This window comes from Maniola jurtina, chromosome 4 (genome assembly GCF_905333055.1).
Source record: "Maniola jurtina chromosome 4, ilManJurt1.1, whole genome shotgun sequence".
NCBI lineage: Eukaryota > Metazoa > Arthropoda > Insecta > Lepidoptera > Nymphalidae > Maniola > Maniola jurtina.
In genome coordinates, this window is record NC_060032.1 from 4,753,308 (window position 1) to 4,771,813 (window position 18,506).

General features: G+C 33.9%; 6 protein-coding genes across 14 annotated transcripts; 4 read left to right on the plus strand and 2 right to left on the minus strand.

Annotated features, from left to right (window-relative positions):
• The first annotated feature begins 861 nt into the window (after window positions 1-861).
• Window positions 862-12,179, plus strand: LOC123864829 (HIG1 domain family member 1A, mitochondrial-like). Of its 4 annotated transcripts, XR_006795840.1 has the most exons (5): window positions 1,674-1,843; window positions 2,533-2,634; window positions 4,277-4,527; window positions 11,876-11,883; window positions 12,174-12,179. XR_006795840.1 is itself a non-coding variant. In XM_045905536.1 (3 exons), the coding sequence occupies exons 2-3, from the start codon at window positions 2,541-2,543 to the stop codon at window positions 4,471-4,473; spliced, it is 291 nt and encodes a 96-aa protein (XP_045761492.1). In that variant the 5' UTR covers window positions 862-886; window positions 2,533-2,540; the 3' UTR covers window positions 4,474-4,915. The 4 variants fall into 4 exon arrangements, 3 of the variants coding, with proteins under 3 accessions (XP_045761492.1, XP_045761493.1, XP_045761491.1); XM_045905536.1 differs by lacking the exons at window positions 1,674-1,843; window positions 11,876-11,883; window positions 12,174-12,179 and adding an exon at window positions 862-886 and having other exon boundaries at window positions 4,277-4,915; XM_045905537.1 differs by lacking the exons at window positions 1,674-1,843; window positions 11,876-11,883; window positions 12,174-12,179 and adding an exon at window positions 1,586-1,658 and having other exon boundaries at window positions 4,277-4,915.
• Window positions 5,505-7,855, minus strand: LOC123864806 (serine/threonine-protein phosphatase 2A activator-like). Of its 5 annotated transcripts, none has more exons than XM_045905503.1 (2): window positions 7,851-7,855; window positions 5,505-6,843 (listed from the first exon to the last, which is right to left on the minus strand). In XM_045905503.1, the coding sequence occupies exon 2, from the start codon at window positions 6,841-6,843 to the stop codon at window positions 5,857-5,859; it is 987 nt and encodes a 328-aa protein (XP_045761459.1). In that variant the 5' UTR covers window positions 7,851-7,855; the 3' UTR covers window positions 5,505-5,856. The 5 variants fall into 5 exon arrangements, with proteins under 5 accessions (XP_045761459.1, XP_045761456.1, XP_045761460.1 ...); XM_045905500.1 differs by lacking the exon at window positions 7,851-7,855 and adding an exon at window positions 7,678-7,835; XM_045905504.1 differs by lacking the exon at window positions 7,851-7,855 and adding an exon at window positions 7,764-7,787.
• Window positions 7,522-10,103, plus strand: LOC123864814 (beta carbonic anhydrase 1). Its single transcript, XM_045905516.1, has 5 exons — window positions 7,522-7,659; window positions 8,120-8,204; window positions 8,831-9,018; window positions 9,099-9,287; window positions 9,357-10,103. Exons 1-5 carry the CDS (start codon window positions 7,567-7,569, stop codon window positions 9,564-9,566), a joined length of 765 nt encoding a protein of 254 aa, XP_045761472.1. The 5' UTR covers window positions 7,522-7,566; the 3' UTR covers window positions 9,567-10,103.
• On the plus strand, window positions 11,316-13,661 carry LOC123864785. The gene is made up of 4 exons (XM_045905463.1): window positions 11,316-11,551; window positions 11,714-11,875; window positions 12,015-12,112; window positions 12,508-13,661. The coding sequence occupies exons 1-4, from the start codon at window positions 11,460-11,462 to the stop codon at window positions 13,659-13,661; spliced, it is 1,506 nt and encodes a 501-aa protein (XP_045761419.1). The 5' UTR covers window positions 11,316-11,459.
• A 39-nt stretch (window positions 13,662-13,700) lies between these two features.
• LOC123864790 lies at window positions 13,701-15,502 on the minus strand. The gene is made up of 2 exons (XM_045905468.1): window positions 15,196-15,502; window positions 13,701-14,863 (listed from the first exon to the last, which is right to left on the minus strand). Exons 1-2 carry the CDS (start codon window positions 15,377-15,379, stop codon window positions 13,701-13,703), a joined length of 1,347 nt encoding a protein of 448 aa, XP_045761424.1. The 5' UTR covers window positions 15,380-15,502.
• Window positions 15,500-17,146, plus strand: LOC123864830 (HIG1 domain family member 1A, mitochondrial-like). 2 transcript variants are annotated; one of them, XM_045905540.1, is made up of 3 exons: window positions 15,500-15,678; window positions 15,918-16,027; window positions 16,866-17,146. In XM_045905540.1, the coding sequence occupies exons 2-3, from the start codon at window positions 15,937-15,939 to the stop codon at window positions 17,054-17,056; spliced, it is 282 nt and encodes a 93-aa protein (XP_045761496.1). In that variant the 5' UTR covers window positions 15,500-15,678; window positions 15,918-15,936; the 3' UTR covers window positions 17,057-17,146. The 2 variants fall into 2 exon arrangements, with proteins under 2 accessions (XP_045761496.1, XP_045761495.1); XM_045905539.1 differs by having other exon boundaries at window positions 15,500-15,685; window positions 15,920-16,027; window positions 16,866-17,145.
• Window positions 17,147-18,506: the final 1,360 nt, after the last annotated feature.

The following is an 18,506-nucleotide window of genomic DNA, read 5'->3' on the forward strand; positions in this document are numbered from 1 at the left end:
GTCGATACGTTGATCTGTTGTGGCGTGATTGAAGGACAAACCAACAAGCAAACACCGCATTTATATTATTAATAGTGAATATACAACCACTTTAGGAGAACAATTTTTCTGGAATTTATATTCCAGTCAGTATAGTCCAGTAAGTCATCTACCTATACTTATAGATTTAGAATTCTTTTTCTGATGTAAATGCATTATCTATTCCCAAATCTCAACTCCATAGTCCATTAATTTATTTAGTTAAATGGTTACAATAATACTGTATCCCGTGGTTATAATAATATGGTTATACCTAACATTCAAGTTCTTGTTAATCCATAGACAGAGCATGTGGCATAAGGCCAAAGATTCAAACTTTATCTAGGTATATCTTAGGTACAACTGCCTATGATAGGCAGTTGTACCTAAGATATACCTAGATAAAGTTTGAATCTTTGGCCTATGATAGGCAGTTGTACCTAAGATATACCTAGATAAAGTTTGAATCTTTGGCCTTATGCCACATGCGCAGCCTATCACACTTATTATTATAAAGGCGAAAGTTTGTATGTGTGTGCGCGTGAGTGTATGTTTGTTACTCCTTCACGCAAAAACTACTGGACGGATTTGGCTGAAATTTGGAATGGAGATAGATAATATCCTGGATTAGCACATAGGCTACTTTTTATCCCGGAAAATCAAAGAGTTCCCACGGGATTTCGAAAAACCTAAATCCACGCGGGCGAAGTCGCGGGCATCGGCTAGTAAATTATAATCACTACTCGTATCTACCACCTTATCTCTAGGTACTTCGGTATTATTGATACTTACCTAAGCTTGCTATCATTTAATTTACCAGTACTAAAGCTCTGGTCACACACATTGCGCGGCGGGAGAGGAATATTAGGTAAGTACTTTACTCTATGATGGTAAAGAAGCACATCTACTACCTAGCCGGTATCTAACTTTATCTTACAAACCTTGCCTACTTATCCACGACTAAATTAGGTAGGTACTTAAGAGGGGTCTCTCCGTCACTCGTTTCATACAATCGTAGTTCCAATTTCATTTGAATATTAAGCAACCAAAGTCCATGAAATTTTGCAGACATATTCTAGAAACTAATATCTGTGTCTGTGGTGTTTTAGATTTTTCTAAAAATATGTACCTAGTTTTAAAATTACAGGGGCTCAAAGATTTGTATGTAAATTTGTAAGAACGCGTAACTTTGAAATTGAATATTTTAACAGAAATCTGGAAAACCACAGACATAGATATTAGTTTCTAGAAAATGTCTGCAAAATTTCATGGACTTTGGTTGCTTAATATTCAAATGAAATTGGAACTACGTTTGTATGAAGCGAGCGACGGAGAGACCCCTCTTAAGATTGCACGGTGCTTTTGCCTGACCTACAGAGTTGTACAAAATCAATAGATCAATCAAATAAAAGCTAAAAATATTTTTTCCTAAAAAACACGTGCAAGGCAATCCTAAACCATTGCGTCGTAATATGAAATAGGTACACATAAACTCATATTACGTAATACTCTATTATCAACACGGTTGTAGATTACTTCTAAAATACCTGCGTACGAAAGTAGTAATGGATAACTGAAAGAACGCTAGTAACGTGTGAATTTTAACACGAATTTTCATGAACGCGATAAAAATGATATAAGTATGACATACCTAGTATGGTAGCTATCTCTGTACGGAGTTTCCTTAGTTGCTCATTGGCGTTTAGATGGAAAAGTGTTCATGGCTTGAAGTCGAGATTGTTTTAGTTTCGTCATAATTCGTCGTAATTTGCTTACGTAAAGGCTAGTTTTAGTCCTGATTTGGCGACCTTGGCCATCTAATACGGTGAGTTGGCTAGGTATTTAATATTATCTTTTTAATTATTTCTATCCTAATTCTTCTTATTCAGGGTACTTATTATCAGGTATTTACCTAATTGTTAACTCAAGTGCTTCTTGCAATGCGTTTTTATCTTTTTCACGTAGAGCTGCCTGACTACGTAATTTATGATCGCTGATTTTGAGATGAAAATTAAATAAATCGGCGGTTTGAATTAAATTTGTTTGATGATGATGATTTAATTTTAAACTGTGTAGTGTCGTAAACTAATTCTTCTTCTTCTTCTTCTAGTGCCATCTCCTATCGGAGGTTGGCAATCATTAGGGCTAACTGGATTTTGTTCACCGCTGCTCTAAACAGTAACCTTGTACTCATGTTAAACCACTGGCGAAGGTTTTTGAGCCAGGATGTTCGTCTACGGCCAGGTCTACGCCTGCCCTTTATTTTCCCTTGCAATAAGAGCTGCAGCAGGTCATTTACCTATAGGTATAAACGTAAACTAATAGAAGTGCCTAACTGATAACTGCTTCCCATCATAGCGATAGGTACCTTGTAGATTCAACGGCCTACCTATTTCAAACTGACATAAAATAAAACGGAAAGTTATGTAGGTAGACAGATACCATTGATACCTGACTTTGTATCTACTATTTAAATATTAATTTATGAAACCTCACTAAGTTTTTATTTTTCAGCATCCACAATGGCCCAAGACAAGCCGATATTCGATTATCACGACGAAAGCCAGTCGGAAAAGTTAGCGCGAAAAACAAAAGAATCTCCATTTATGGTTGTCGGTAAGGATACATATCTTAAAACATTAAAAAAAATAAAAAAAATAAGTTATTTTTTACTTTTTAGTGTTCGTGGTTTTTGAAGTCGGTTTTATTTTTCTTGTGAAAATTTTTTATTTCACAATTTTTAGTGGTTCCACTGTACTATAATATGCTATGCCCAGTTAAAACCCTACTGTTTACTAAGCTATTACACTGATCGCGAGCAATTTGCTCTTATCCATTGAGGAGTTCTGTTCTCCATCTCCGAAGATATTCATCAGATCTTCACCAAATTTATATGGGACCACCTGCACAGTATACCCTTTCAAACAAAAAATAATAATTCCAAATCGGTCCAGGGGTCTTTGAGTAATAGGGGAACATACATAAAAAATAAAAAAAAAGATTCCTACCAATTGAGAACCTCCTCCTTTTTTGGAAGTCGGTTAGTTACCAAAGGACTCCTATATAGCTGTCGATACTTATAAAAAACCAGTCAAGTGCGAGTCGGAGTCGTACACAAAGGGTTCCTTACCATCACAAGAAATAACATATATTTTTTGTGACAACGATTTTCGGATGTTTTCCTTTACGTTAAGAAAATTATTATTAAATCTACATGCAGCTTCAAATATTAAATTATTTGAGTACCTAATTAGTTAGAAAATAATACACTGTTACTATGTTTGTTTGTAATCAATTTGTCATTGTAACTTTGATACATAGGTATTTGTATCTATATTTTACACCGAATTTACGAGTCACGAGTGACGACCCATTAGAGGTGACATCATGATACCTAGATACCTACTTGTAATTGACCATATACAATGGATATAACGAGAATGCTGAGCTAATTGACGGCCTCTAGCGCAGTGGTTCGCTGTTCCTGCCCTCCCTTATAAGCTACAAATCCCGAGTTCAATTAATTGGCGTCTAGACTTAAAAATTACTTTTATAAATTACCTTAGGTTGTGGTCTGTCTGTCCGTCTGTCACAGCTCACAGCCAATTTGCTTTGAATCTACTGGAGCGAGTGGTGAAATGAATTTTGAATGACTTTTGTTTGGGGAGTCGTTAAGTTTAAAATAAAGTTTTAAACATATTTAAGAAAATTGATTTCCCTCTATTTTTTTTTATTAAATACAAGATAGATACTAAGATGGAAGTGGGCTAACCTGGGCGAAGTATGGCAGTTTTTATTAAACCCATACCCCTTTGGTTTCTACACGGCATCATACCGGAACGCTAAATCGCTTGGCGGCACGACTGCCGGTAGGGTGGTAACTAGCCACGGCCGAAGTCTCCCATCAGGCTAGACCAGTGATTTAGAAAAAAATTCCAAACTCTGCCGGGAATCGAACCCATCGAATCGCCAGCGGGGTCTTTAATTTATAAATATATTAATAACTAGCCGATGCCCGCGACTTCGCCCGCGTGGATTTAGGTTTTTCGAAATCCCGTGGGAACTTTTAGATTTTCCGGGATAAAAAGTAGCCTATGTGCTAATCCAGGATATTATCTATCTCCATTCCAAATTTCAGCCAAATCCGTCCAGTGGTTTTTGCGTGAAGGAGTAACAAACACACACACACACACACACACACACACACACATACAAACTTTCGCCTTTATAATATTAGTGTGATTTTTGTTTTTTGCAGGACTAGCGGGTTTGGCAGCCGCAGTCGGATATGGAGCATACTCGTATAAGAACCGCGGCACAATGAGCACCAGCGTCTTCCTGATGCAGTTCCGTGTAATTTCACAAGGCCTAGTAGTCGGAGCATTGACTGCTGGCATGAGCTACACCCTCTACCGCAACTATATTAGTAAACCCAAGCCTGAAGTGAAACATTGACACCGAAAATGCTATTTTTTGCAACATACTCTTAAGATTTCTCGTCTATTAGGTGTACAAGTGTTAGATCAATGTTTATTATGATGATGTAGGTTGTATAAATTATTGTAAATAACTGTGATTGGTTACGAGTATGTATTTAACTACCTACGTTCACGAAATGACTCCGGGGATTGCTGCAGTTTGATAGCTAGTGTGACATCATCATGTAAGAGTGGGACAATCACCTCTGATTGGCATTCGCAAATGCATTGTTACAATAAAACACAATTTTAGCCAATTACAACAAACTGAGATTGTAATGATTGATGCCGCGTTTTTCGGAACTTAAAAGATTTATTTTAAACTAGCTGTGCCCGCGACTCGTTCGCGTGGAATAGTGACTTTCGGGACGCGAGGCGTGTAGTACGTACTCTGTACGTTAAAAATGTTCGCCGTGATTCTTTAAATTGACTTAACTTTTTTATTTATGAACCGATTGACATGAAATAAACACTAAATATTATGTGAAGCTTACTACAATATATTAGTAAAAACCGTATCTAAATCGAATAAGCCGTTTCTGATATTAGCGTGCACAAACACACAGACAAACAGACAAAAAAAATGAATTACAATTTCGGGTTCGGCATCGATATAATAACAACCCCTGCTACTTTTTTTTATATATTTCCATTGTACAGATACCACTTTTCTACAATTTTATTATATGTAGGTATAGATATTAAGTATCTACCATCTTATTTAATTTATTACTTCCCAATTTCTTCTTAGTACTACATAAGCAGTATTTCTAACATTATTTAGTTATTAGTAGGTATGAAGGAAATTATATTAAAGATCAGTACACTACAGATTTTAATTATATAACTAAGTACCTATATAAATACATATTGTATTCCACATAAGGTCATCCCAGTTACACTAAAACAGTGTAACAGTTAGTTCCTATTTGGCTTATATTATTATTAATTATTTATTTATTACCATTGTTTCTTTTATTTAAGTATTAATGAAATAAAACACATAAAAAACTTAGCAGTATTTTATTCAGTTTCATTTTATTATTAGAGATAGGAAAGTTAAACCATAAATTAAAATTACGAATTTCATGATATCTTATTGGTAAAATAAATACCTATTCTAGTCCTTGCAAAATGCAAAACTAAATAAAAAACATTAATACAAATATTTGTAAAACAATTATTTCTATATTTATTTTAATATCACATATTTCAAATTTGATTCAAATCATTATCAAAGGCAGGTCTTAACAAACAAAACTTTAATACTGAATTAAGTGCACCATCACAAAACAAATCATACGCAACAAATGCATTACCTACTAAGGAAAAGCCTATAAATTGAAAAAATTACTGAATATTAATGCTGGATTGGGAATCTACGTATTGGAAGAAGGGAGCCAAACAAAACATGCTGTATGACTGGGAACTTTGCCAGAACTTCTTTTTTGTACATCTTAATTAATCCCTGGTTTATTTTGGACCATGAACCTACTGCGCTGATGCTCCACAACTGATTAGAATGTTCAGCAAACGGACCCTTTTTTACCTCCTTAATGTATTTTATGCAGGAGAGGAACATGTAATCATGCGCATATTTGTCAATAATATCATCTTCTAAGAATTTCACAGGTGGATAAATTCTCGGCTGGTCTATGAGCTGTGAACTTCCCCATATGAACGGGACAAACTGGTAATCATCTAAACTCCAGACTCCGTGACTGCCCGCCGGTTCCATCCTATAGATTTGCTGCAATCTTCTAACAATCTCTAGATACTTGTTAAATATTAAAAATACAGTTGCCACATTGTCTTCCATTTGTAAACAACCTATTTTGTAAAGACAGCAAAGGAACATAATGAATGACATTTCATGGCCTGTCCCGTAGTCTATCCTGGTTGCATTCCCAAAGCTCTCTTCTAAATATACTTTAATCTCTGGTATTGCTAAATGTAGCTGGGGATGAAGAACTTCTTGCAAGTATGCTGTGCTATTCATCTTGACTTTAGCTAACCAATCTCTGAATGCAGTATTACCAAACCTTTGCGGCTGTTCCACAGGCGGATACTCATCTATCAATTTATTGAGCTTCTCCAATAAATTAACCAACTTAGATACATTCTCTGAAACTTTGCAGTCCACAGATAGTGGTTTTGCTTTAATTGCCTCATTTAGAGTTGCAATAAAACCAGTGTACTCCATATATGCTTCAGACTTTTCCCAGATGGCCATATCAGTTATAGTTTTAACTGCCTTTTCTGGCTCCACAAAACGGTGGTTAACAGGAAGTGCTGGAGATATCTTCTCCATTTTAACTCCATCGCCAATCACACTTTCTGCATTCATCTAAAATAAAATAAAGTTAAAATTAATAATTCGTAAAAGCATTTTGTTAGACTTGCTTATTGGACTTATAAATAGATCCCAACATCTTTTCCTCAATACAGACGATTGGGTGGGTAAGGGACACAATTTCACACTTAGTATAAACTTCAGGAAAATTATAACAAGTTATAAAAATAAGGGAATGAACATTTAATGTATTTACTAACACGAGATGCAAAATTGATAGACCTTTGAAGCTAAAGAGCAGCACAGAGCTGTATTTAAATATATTTAATTGAAAAAACCATAATTTCCACTGTGTGCCATCTTGTCCCTATCTTCCTTCAATGCAATAAGATAATGGGGTATAATAGAAGTAAATCTGACAAATAAGAAATTATACACATAGTTTTACTACAATCAGTAATAATTGTATCTCTTTGTACTTCACGGTTAGATAAAAGTGGAACATTATATTTTTTAATCAAGTCTTATTTGAACAATATCTATGTAGCATTAATCAAAGAGAATATAATCACTACGTTCGCATTAATTACGCATTCCGATTTAATTTGCCTCTATACGGTACCTACAACTACAAGTTTAGGTCGCCCGCGATAAGCTTTGTGGCTTCATTAATGAAGGTCAGAAATGTCAAAACGAATCTAACCTACACACATGGTCGAACCATCGGTTTGCTTGTGGTAGATAATATTAGCCGGCTACGGCTGTTTTATTTCAACAATGGACAGGATTTTGCGAGGCATTATGCGATATCGTATTTTAGATCGGGCAACCATGGTTAAACAGTTTCAAGAAGTCAAGGATAATCCAGTGGTATGTAATTCAACTAACCTTTCCCTATTTTAAATACACTTAAACGGTATGGGGTATCCCAAAAAATAGTTTAAAACTAAACTAATATTCTAGCATCAACATACACTTTTTTCGAAGTAATAATTTTTGTTTTTCTATGTTTTGTCGGGTTCAAGAAAAATATTTTCTTAGATTGACAGGACTGGACTGACGTTGACAGTTGACACATTGACATATTGCTAATACGTTTTGAAAACGACAAAGATTAGCTCAAGCACAGACTCAGTCACATGGTAACTATATATTCAATATTGACCTTGAAAAATAAAAATAATAAACGTTATAGGCCAAGAGCAAAGACATTTTTTAGTAAACTCTGGTTTGAATTAAATTCGAATCTTAATTAATTGAAACTAACAAATTAACTTTTGTAGTAATTTACCGTTTACGTCGGTGTCCTTAATTAAAATATTACTTTTAGCCAAAAGCCATATTTTACACTTGCATGGACAGCAGAATGATACCTACAAGGTTTACAGAAACTTGTGTTGGAGATATGTTTGTTGGTTAGTATTACGTATATTATGATATAATATAATTAGCTTATAAATTGCGGAACTTTTATTGACCAGTGGAATCGAGCAGTCCGAGTTTATTTAGTGAATCCGCATTTGTCCCACCGTCTGACAAAGTTTCAACTTCTGAATAATTAACGTATACACTTACTTCTTTTTCACAAAATAATTCATATCTGATTTTTCTGGAATAAAAAGTTGCCTATGTCTATTTCCGGATTGCAAGCCACTTCTGTGTTGAACTTTATATAAATTGGTTAGACGGATGGATCTTTAAGAATCCCGGAGGTTCTTCTTGATGTTCCGACTCTTGGGACTCTTTGATTTTCCGGAATAAAAAGTAGCCTGTCTTTCCCCGGGATGTAAACTAACTCTGTACGAAGTCATCAAAATTGCCAAAACCGTGAAAAGCTAGCAGGCAGAGAGACAAATAGACAGACAGGCATACTTTCACATTTATAATATTAGTATGGATTATCAATTATCAAATAGAAATAAAATACTACTATACTATAGGTATAGGTAATGTACATTTTACATATAATACGCGCTGTACTATACTTGTAGATTCAAACTCATAGAACACGATAGTAATGATAAGTTTTATTTGATTGCAGTTAGAAATGCGGGAAATCTTATACCACATTCACAACATTTTGTAGATGAAATGACAAGCTGTGAACCGGCTGGTTTAGAACTCAGTTGTATCATTAATGATATCAGACATATAATTGTATGTGGACACAGTGATTGCAAAGCTATGAATCTACTGTATAAACTTAAGAGTAAAGAAGAATCGAGCTTAGTATGTTTTTTACGTTATGTATTGGAATTTTTCATCATTTGGTTTTTATTCTTGTCTTACTTGCATATTTTCAACTTCAGGAACAAAGAAGAATCTCTCCACTAAAATCGTGGCTCTGTTCTCACGGGAAATCAAGTTTAGATAAATTTCTTGATATAGGAGGTGATTTTGAAAAACCAATACTATTTACTGCCGAAACACCACAAAGAAAATTTGTAGCGTATATTGATCCCGATAATAAATTTTGCATTGAAGACAAACTGTCGCAGGTAGTTTTGAAATATTTTATAACGTTACATTTTAATTCAAAAGAACCTAAAAAAAAAATATTATTTCAGGTTAATACATTGCAACAGCTGCAGAACATTGCATCATACGGAATGTTAAAAAAACGCCTTCAGAGACACGATTTACATATACACGCTTTGTGGTTTGATATTTATACCGGTGATATATATTATTTTAGCAGAAGAGCTAAAAAATTCCTTATAATAGATGAATCAAGTTATGAAATAATTTTAGCAGAAATCAGAAGATATTATTCCTAAGAGAAATAGTAACTAGGTATTAGAATTTACAAAATATATAGTACATAAGTTTTTCATTGTAATAATTTAATATTTTCAGATTTTTATGTATATTTTATGAAATTCTAAAGATCTGGGACCAAGGTTAAACGACTAATCTATACTTTCTGAATTACGTATTTACAATATTTCGCAATAAGAGAGAGAATTTAAATGGATACTATTAGGTTAAAATTAATATTTTTAGGGGTACTATTATTTCATAAAAAGTCTTTTAAAAGTACATTCACTTCTTCACCAAGTAATCCACAACTTATGCAATTTCATACTGAAATATTATTATAGTTATTTTTTATTTGGGATGTAGGTGGGTACGTAAAAATAAATTGGTGAGCAAAATATTTTCTCAGGTAAGTTAGCATGCGTGAAAAAGGTTTACTTTTTTAAAAGTTTTAATGTACAGTTAAATGCAAGTAACTAGGTTTAATATTTATATGGATAATTATTAAAAGTTTTATTTTTGTACTGATTTTGTATTACATTAAATTAATAATTCTCTTTTTGTATTTATTATTAATACCATCTACAGTGAGCAATAATTCATCAAAAACAATGCAGAAAGGATTAATGAATATTACAGGATGAGCTTACAGAAAATTGATATCAGCTAGGTACCACGATTAGAAGTAAATCAGGCGATTTATACTATACTTTTTTTGGTACTTACGATCTTTTCACAAAAGTGATATAGTACTATACCTAATGGTACACGCCGTAACAGCGCATGCAACCTGTTTGTGTAGCCTGCGCCACTCAATAGAAGGTAATCCTCGTGCCTTGCAGATTATATATTAATCACAATTATACCTCTACTATAAGACTTTAGCTGCATCCCACATGCAGGCAATCTCGTCTATAGCGGGTGCAGACTGCAGCGGCCACCAGTGCCACGGTCCGAGAGGTACAAATATAAAGACCTCAATGTGAGCAAACCTTCATATTTTGGCGTGGAGATCTAAGGGCCGTGGGCCCCGAGGGCTCAAGCTCTTTTTGGGGAAATTTCAAAAATGGTTATCGAACCAGCAAAAGCTGGCCTTGGACCAAGAATTAGTTTGGTCATCTAAAGGGCCAATGCTGCCAGCATCTTAGTTACAAATCCTTGCTGCGGTAGTGTTGATGATCTTTTAGATTTGATTTAAGTAATTTATTTTATTTTTAATTTATTTATTTTTGATTTAATTTAGATTTAAGTTTATTTTATATAATTCATTGTTAATTATTAAAATGGGATAGTTATTTGACACTATAAAAATATGATTGAATTATAAATTAAAATATAATAGATTTTTGCACAATTCAAAATAATTTATGATTCACTTGCTCTTAACCTATTTTTGACATGTTTGTCCATCAAACTTTGCTTAGGACTTCGTCTGTGGTGGCGTTTGCTGGCGCGCGTGTTGTGACTAATAGAGTGTTTGTTTGTTAGAAGTGGCCGGTGTTTGTGTTCTGGTGGTGTTCATTGGTGGTGGAACTGACTGGGAAGCACTTTAAAAGGGCGCCGCGCGTATGTCGATGGGCGCCGGCACAGACGAAGTCCATACATATTATGTATAAGTAACTACAAAATTTTACAAAAGTTGTAAATAACTACAAACTTGACATTGGCTAATCAGTGTAAAGCCAGACGAGAGAAAAAAAAAAAACTTTGCTCATTGACTCGCTGTCAAATTCATGTATGCGTTTGCTGATTGGACGACACTCTATGAAGATGCTGACGCAAAGCTGAGCGCAGAGGGCGCTAGAAGCGCGATGGCCGCTGTCATTTTGTAATTGCTTTGTTTACATCAGTTTGCAAATCGATTTTTTGCTGTTTTTTGTGGTTAAAACCTATCGATCAACGCAATACTTGATATGTATTCTACCTGGAAGCTCAAAGAATTGAAAGACGAATTAAAAAAACGAGGAGGGAGGATAACTGGAAAGAAATCGGAACTTGTAGAAAGGTAGTCCTAATATATATTATTAATTTTTTTTAGTGGTCTTTTATATAATTAGCACCTTTTTTTGGATTTGAATGTTTTTATTCTTAAATAATTCATGTTAAAAAATTAAGTATAGTCCTGAGATCGTTACTTTAGTACATAATATATGTTTTTAATTTTTAGGTTAGAAGCCTACGATCGAAATTTTAATTTTGGTCACCAAACCCTGCAAGCTTCTCAAAGCCAAGCAATTGACGTACCTGCTGTAGAACTTTACAAAGACGTTAATAGCTCCACCATATTGCCGAAGATTACCAAACATCATATTCAAAGTTACTTTGATAGGTAGGTACCTAGTGCTTATAATAACAAATAATATAATATAATTCTTTCAAAAGACATTTAATATAATAATACTGTTCCTTTATTTATCATGTAATACCCTAAGCCTCATTCAGTCCTCATGCATTGGTATTTATTTCAGATTCAATAAAAATATCTGCGATGCTGTTAAATTGTATGAATCGAGATACCTTCTTGTTTTACGATCAGCAACATCTGGCCAAGATACTTACCTAAAAGGTAGGCTTATTTCCACTTATACTAGACTAGCTATTTAATTTTAACTAGCTGATGCCTTGGAAATTGTGTGGAATAAGTTTTTTGATTAAGTACTACTGAAACTCCTCACACAATATTCCAGGATAAAAAGTAGCCACTCTTCAGGTTCTTAACTATACCCATACAAAAAATCACATTCCATTGCTCTGTTGTGGCGTGATTGAAGGACAAATGAATAAACCAACAAACAAACATACTTTTGCATTTTTAATATTAGTAGGATATAAGAAAATAAAAGGCGATGACTGAAATAATATGCAACTACTATTGATTGTGGTATGACAGTGTGGTTTTAGATTTTGTTTGTGTACTTGCCTTAATTTGATAATTAAAATTTATTATACCTATACTTCCAGGTTATTGCAAGGCATCCATGAAACAACTTCAATACGAGATTAACATCAAATTAAATAACGATGGAATGCCTGAAGAGGCAAACTGTGAATGTGCAGCAGGTGAAGGCAATGAAGCCCACTGTAAACACATTGCTGTGGTGCTTCTTGCAGCAGAAAACATTGTCCAGCAAAAAATAATAATACTTCATGAAGTTTCTACGTCACAACTACAGACATTCCATAAGCCATCAAGGAAATATTATGCTACTCCATTACGAGCTTCCAGATTCCCATCAAAAAGGGATATAAATAATACTGTCTTCTCGCCATACTTGAAGCAAAACCCTGATTTTGACAAGAAGGCATTTCAATGCAGATTCCAGTCCATGATTCTAAATTATCCACAGTCATCAATGCCTATAAAACAGATATATCCTGTAGCCAGCCAACGAAGCATATGTTTGGACCATGAGTACTTGGAAAAAAGTGCTATAGATTGTTTTTTAGAATCTATGGTATTGCAAAATGTATCAGAACAAAAGATTCTGGAAATAGAAAGGGAGACTCGAGGACAAAGCAATAACCCAAAATGGCATAGTTACAGAAAAACCCATATAACAGCCAGCATTTTTCATACTGTGTGCCATTTAAAAACTGAAAGTTTATTGAAATATTCCAGTCAAATCTTACATAAAACTACAATAAAAACCAAAGCAATGGCACATGGTAATATAAATGAAAAAATTGCAATGAAAAAATATATGGACACTTTTAATCTTGAAATTACAGAATGTGGGTTATTTTTGAGTAAGGAACGTCCTTACCTAGGAGCATCCCCTGATGGCTTACTGGGATCAGAAACAATAATAGAAGTAAAATGTCCATATAGTTCGCGGAACAAAGAAGTTTGTCCACTAAATGTGCCATATCTACAATATGAAAATGGGAAACTCTCTTTGAAAAAGAACAACATATATTACTATCAAATACAAGGGCAATTGTATGTCACAAAAAGGAAATTTTGCAACTTATTGGTTTATACCTTCAAAAGTTTAGAAGTCATATTCATTGATTATGATGAAGAATTCATTAAGTACATGTTAGAAAAACTTGATTATTTTTATCACAACTTCTTTAAAGCTGCTGTGATTAAAAAACTCCTATATAAAGAATAATAATGTCTAATAAAAAATTTATATAAGATTAAACAGCTTTTATTTCATAATATTTTCTCTAAAATTACATACAAAAGCACAAATGAATAAAATTCTTGATGATAAGGCTACGTGGTATGGGCTTAATTCACTTTTTAAAATCTTGTAAGTTTTGGCTAGCCCAATAATACGTTCTATGTGCACTCGTTTGCTTGCTAGTTTTCGATCCTGGACTATTCTAATACCAGGTATTTGTGTCTTTCCTTTCAAATATGTTGGAATATTAATAGTAACGTCTTTTGTAGCAAATATATCCTGCACATTGAAACCTCTATCAGCCATAATAGAGTCGCCACTGTCACAACGATTAACCAGCTCAGATCTTTCTATGATCTGTCTATCACTGACAGAACCACCATAACATTCTGAGATATATGATATTAGACCACCAGGTGTTGCCCCAATCATAGCCTTCACAGTATTTTTGTGTTTATAATTGCTGAATGTCACTTGCTGTGCTATAGGATTACCAGGCTTTGTAATGGGTATTTCCGTTGTGTCCACAATAATTCTTGTACTCGGAAAACCTCTTTTAAATGCCTCCGGCATAAAGTATTCAACTAATTCTTTAGTGGGCCAAATATCAATTAAATTCCATATTTCATACATAAAATTGATCCATGTTATAAAAATGTTTGCAACATTAGTTTCTGAAATACCAAACAAAAATGCCAACTCAAAATCTGGTAAATACCTTCTAAGTTTCATCATTGTTATTAACATTTGGTCACGAACACAAACATTCATAACTGTACTTCTCAAATAGTTTAAATTATAGCACATAGGAGTTAATGTGTCTAAGAGCAGCATGAATTTGTCATAGTTTTCAAGACCGGTATAAAAATGAATAGTTTTATTATTGCCTCTCATAGCTTCTAGTGATAATATTCCTAAAGTACTACCACACTGAGTGCTAACAGATATTGCTTTTGGAGTAATGTCTTCTGTTGAGGACTCTATTATTGTAGATATTTCTATTTCAGTACTCGTAGAGGGTTCTGGAATACTTTCATCCACAGTTGGTTGACCGAAGTCAATTTGGCGTCTGCTTCTTGCCAAATATCGACGGGCTCTTGATGTAGGCGTTGTTGACACATGGGTGGACCAAGGAAATATGCTTGGTATGGTCCCCTTTTTTAAATACCTGCATATTTGAGGATATCCTGAAAAATAAAAATAAATTGAACAAGTCAGCAATATTATTTGTCTAAACTAGTATTGTAACATAACTAGTAAGATAAAAAATAAGAGCTTTTTAGACCAGGCCTAAAACTATAGGTGGATAAAGGGTGACAGGATACATAGTGATACATTAGTGATGCATGGTTTGTTTATTCTTTAAAAGAAACTAGGGAAATATTCAAACCAAATTATGTGTGTTGGAAATCAGCTTTCAAACACAGTAAAATATTTATAGTTCCATGAACACACTGGTACAAATGATAACTGCGATTCTGTTACACTAATGACTGAAATTAGATACTTTTTAACTCACCTGTGTAAGCTGACTCTCCTACATAATCAGACTCTTGGAAATGATTCCGACATAACCTGCTATGCAAAGTCGCCACAAAATTTTTGCGACGTATAACCTTCTCCCACTGTTTTTTTAACTTTGGATCTTTCGGAAATAAATGGACACCGGAGTTAGTACATCCTGGCACAGCACAAAGAGGCATATTTTGAGAAAATTAAAAAATTACTTTGTGAAAGGTTATTAAACGTATGAATATGACAGTTTTCAATGGCCATGGCGACGATGCGCCATCTGGCGTGATAAAATGGCAGTCAGCATCCCCTGCCACCTCTATTGCTGTGAATTCGATTTGGATTTCGTTGAAATCATTTCGTCATTTTGGAAAAATATGGTGTAAAGTGTGAACGTGAGCAAGGTTATAATTTTTGTGATGCAATGTTGTGGGTAATTTTGTAAATTATATAATTCATTTACTTAAATAAATTTTCCTATCGGTGTATAGTTTAAGGTAATAAAATTTACTTGTCCGTCTGAGTCTGATTTCCGCACAGTATTTACATACGTAAAATAATATTTAATATTCTTGGTTTTGTGCCAGTTTTTACATTAGATGTTTTACAGTTTTACACGTTCTTTTGATAAATTAGTATTATATAATCGTAATACGTTTTGGCTTTGCTTAATTTACAATGGGTCTACAACATTTTTACAACTTATTACAACTTAAGAATTTAATTTTCAGTGGATTGGAATCTCAATATGAATCCTCAAAAAATATTTGATTATACAGAAGAGTCTCAGGTTGAACGTATCGCAAGGAAGTCAAAGGATTCGCCGTTTATGATCGTAGGTAAGTACCATTTCAAGGTCAAAAATAGGTTATAAATTTTATTTTACACTTAAATACTATAGGTAAGAAACCTAAGCAAAAAGCCTGTCGTTGATCACACTGAATCTTTATTCACTAATCTTCTTGGTAGCTGAGAAGAACACTCAAGGCGTCATGTTGCATTAAGTATGTAACTTATTTTGGGTCACTGCTATATTTTCCGTCTCTCATCCTGCATGCCTGCACCTGCTCTCGCAGCTTAATTCTCAACTTTCAAAAGAGATTAAATCACTTAGAACTTTTTAATAATACTTCTGTATAAAATGTTGGACCTATGTAGGTACAATACTTTGTCCAGTGTGAGTATACAAACAAATCTATTGATATCAATACAGAGAAAGAGAGAGATATCTCTTTGTCTCATTACTGAGGGTTGTGACCCCTATCCATAGGATAATAGCGATGGATTCACAAATCCTACTGCATAAGTGTGAGGCATAGAGCTGAAATAGCTGGCAAGGCATTCCAAAACTCTTTAAGAGATATACAGATTTTTCATTCATCAATGATAAATTGAACACTAATTTTAGCACATAAATATACCCTTTATGAAAAACTGATATTTGCCTAATCAGAATTTCAGCCTTTGGTGCCTGTGTTCCTGGTTGGAATAAAGCTTTGTTAAGCAGACCAATCAGATTCATAGGCAACTTTTTACTCTTTCACATCATCTCTCAAAAATCTGATTGGTTGACTGGACACATCTCTGCCTTGCTTCAATCTACAGGAACTCTGAGCTTGTGACCTACCACAACATTAAATTCCTAATTGATAAAAAATACACTAATTTCTGTTACAGGAATTCTGGGCTTAATAGGAGTCTGTGGTTATGGAGCCTACAAATTCAAGCACAGAGGTAAAATGAGTACGAGTGTATTCCTCATGCAGTTGCGAGTCGCAGCCCAAGGCACAGTTGTAGCTGCTCTCACTGTAGGAGTGGCATACTCATTATCCCAGAGGTTCCTGCATAAAGAAGTAAAGAAAGAATAAAAAACCGGCCATGTGTGAGTCAGACTTGCACACTGAGGGTTCCGTACTCGGGTATTTTTTCCAACATTTTGCACGATAAATCAAAAACTATTATACATAAAAATAAATAAAAATCTGTGTTAGAATGTACAGGTAAAACCCTTTCATATGATACCCCACTTGGTATAGTTATCTTACTTTGAAAATTAAAACACATTTTAATTTTTCTTTAAATGATTTAACCACAAATTCGGGGTTTTCAGATATTTCTGTACTTGTGCTATAAGACCTACCTACCTACCAAATTTCATGATTCTAGGTCAACGGGAAGTACCCTATAGGTTTCTTGACAGACACTATGTCCAGTGGATGGACGGACAGCGGAAGCTTAGTAATAGTCCTGTTGGCACCCTTTGAGTATGGAACCCTAAATATTAATTTGTTAAGTAGCGAATTCACTAATAATGTAGATGTGAGTAATATTTAAAACAATGATATTATAATTTATATGGTGTATATAAAATCTGTTTGTGTTGATGAGTAAAACAAGATACAAAATGTACTAGAGTAGAAGAAATAGATATCTACGAAATGCAGCAGTTTGAGGACTGTGTGTGTGTAACATAATATATTTACTTCTTTTTTACATTACATAAATATAAAATCATTGATTTAAAATAATGTATCTAGAACATTGCAACATATGAATGTACATTGTACATGTATGTTATAGTTTTGCTTGCCATAAGCTGAGTTTTAGTGACTAGACCAGTCACACAAAATATAAGTTGCTACTGTGATTACTTGAATTTTTGCCATTTGAAATTTAAAAAATTTGTAACAAACTCGAATGCCCCCGGGCTAAATCTCAGCACAATAATAAGCACATTCTTGCAAGATTACCATGTAATGTATAATTATTGTGAAAACTCAATCCCATTTACCTCTTGAGAGAAAATATAGTTTTATAAGTACCATTGTATGTTGGGGATTAGAGGTTCTAGCAGACATTGAAAATGCAGCATGTGTTAAGTGGCACTGGCGATGGCGATCCTCTTCACAAAAAAAAAAATCGAATAAAAATCAACAATCAATTGTTAAATTTTTCGATAGTTAAATCTACAAATCCAGAGGGAATAAATCGAAAATCTTAATGATTTGCGCAATTGCATTCGATTTTTGATTCATTCGTCACAGTCCTCAGACCTGTGCACTACGTAACAATCGATTGTTTGTCGATTATTCAATTGTTATCAAATAGTTCGATTGTTATTCGAATGAATCGACCATCGCGAAGTGACATATCATAAGACATAGCAATAATTATTATTTCTATATGTAACACCATCAGATCAAGTAGTACTTAAATAAAATCTTGCAGAGAAAAACAAGGATTATTAAAAATAATTTTTGAAAAACTAATTGTTTTCAATTCTGTTAACAAGTAAATGTACGTGTAAGTGTAGTATAG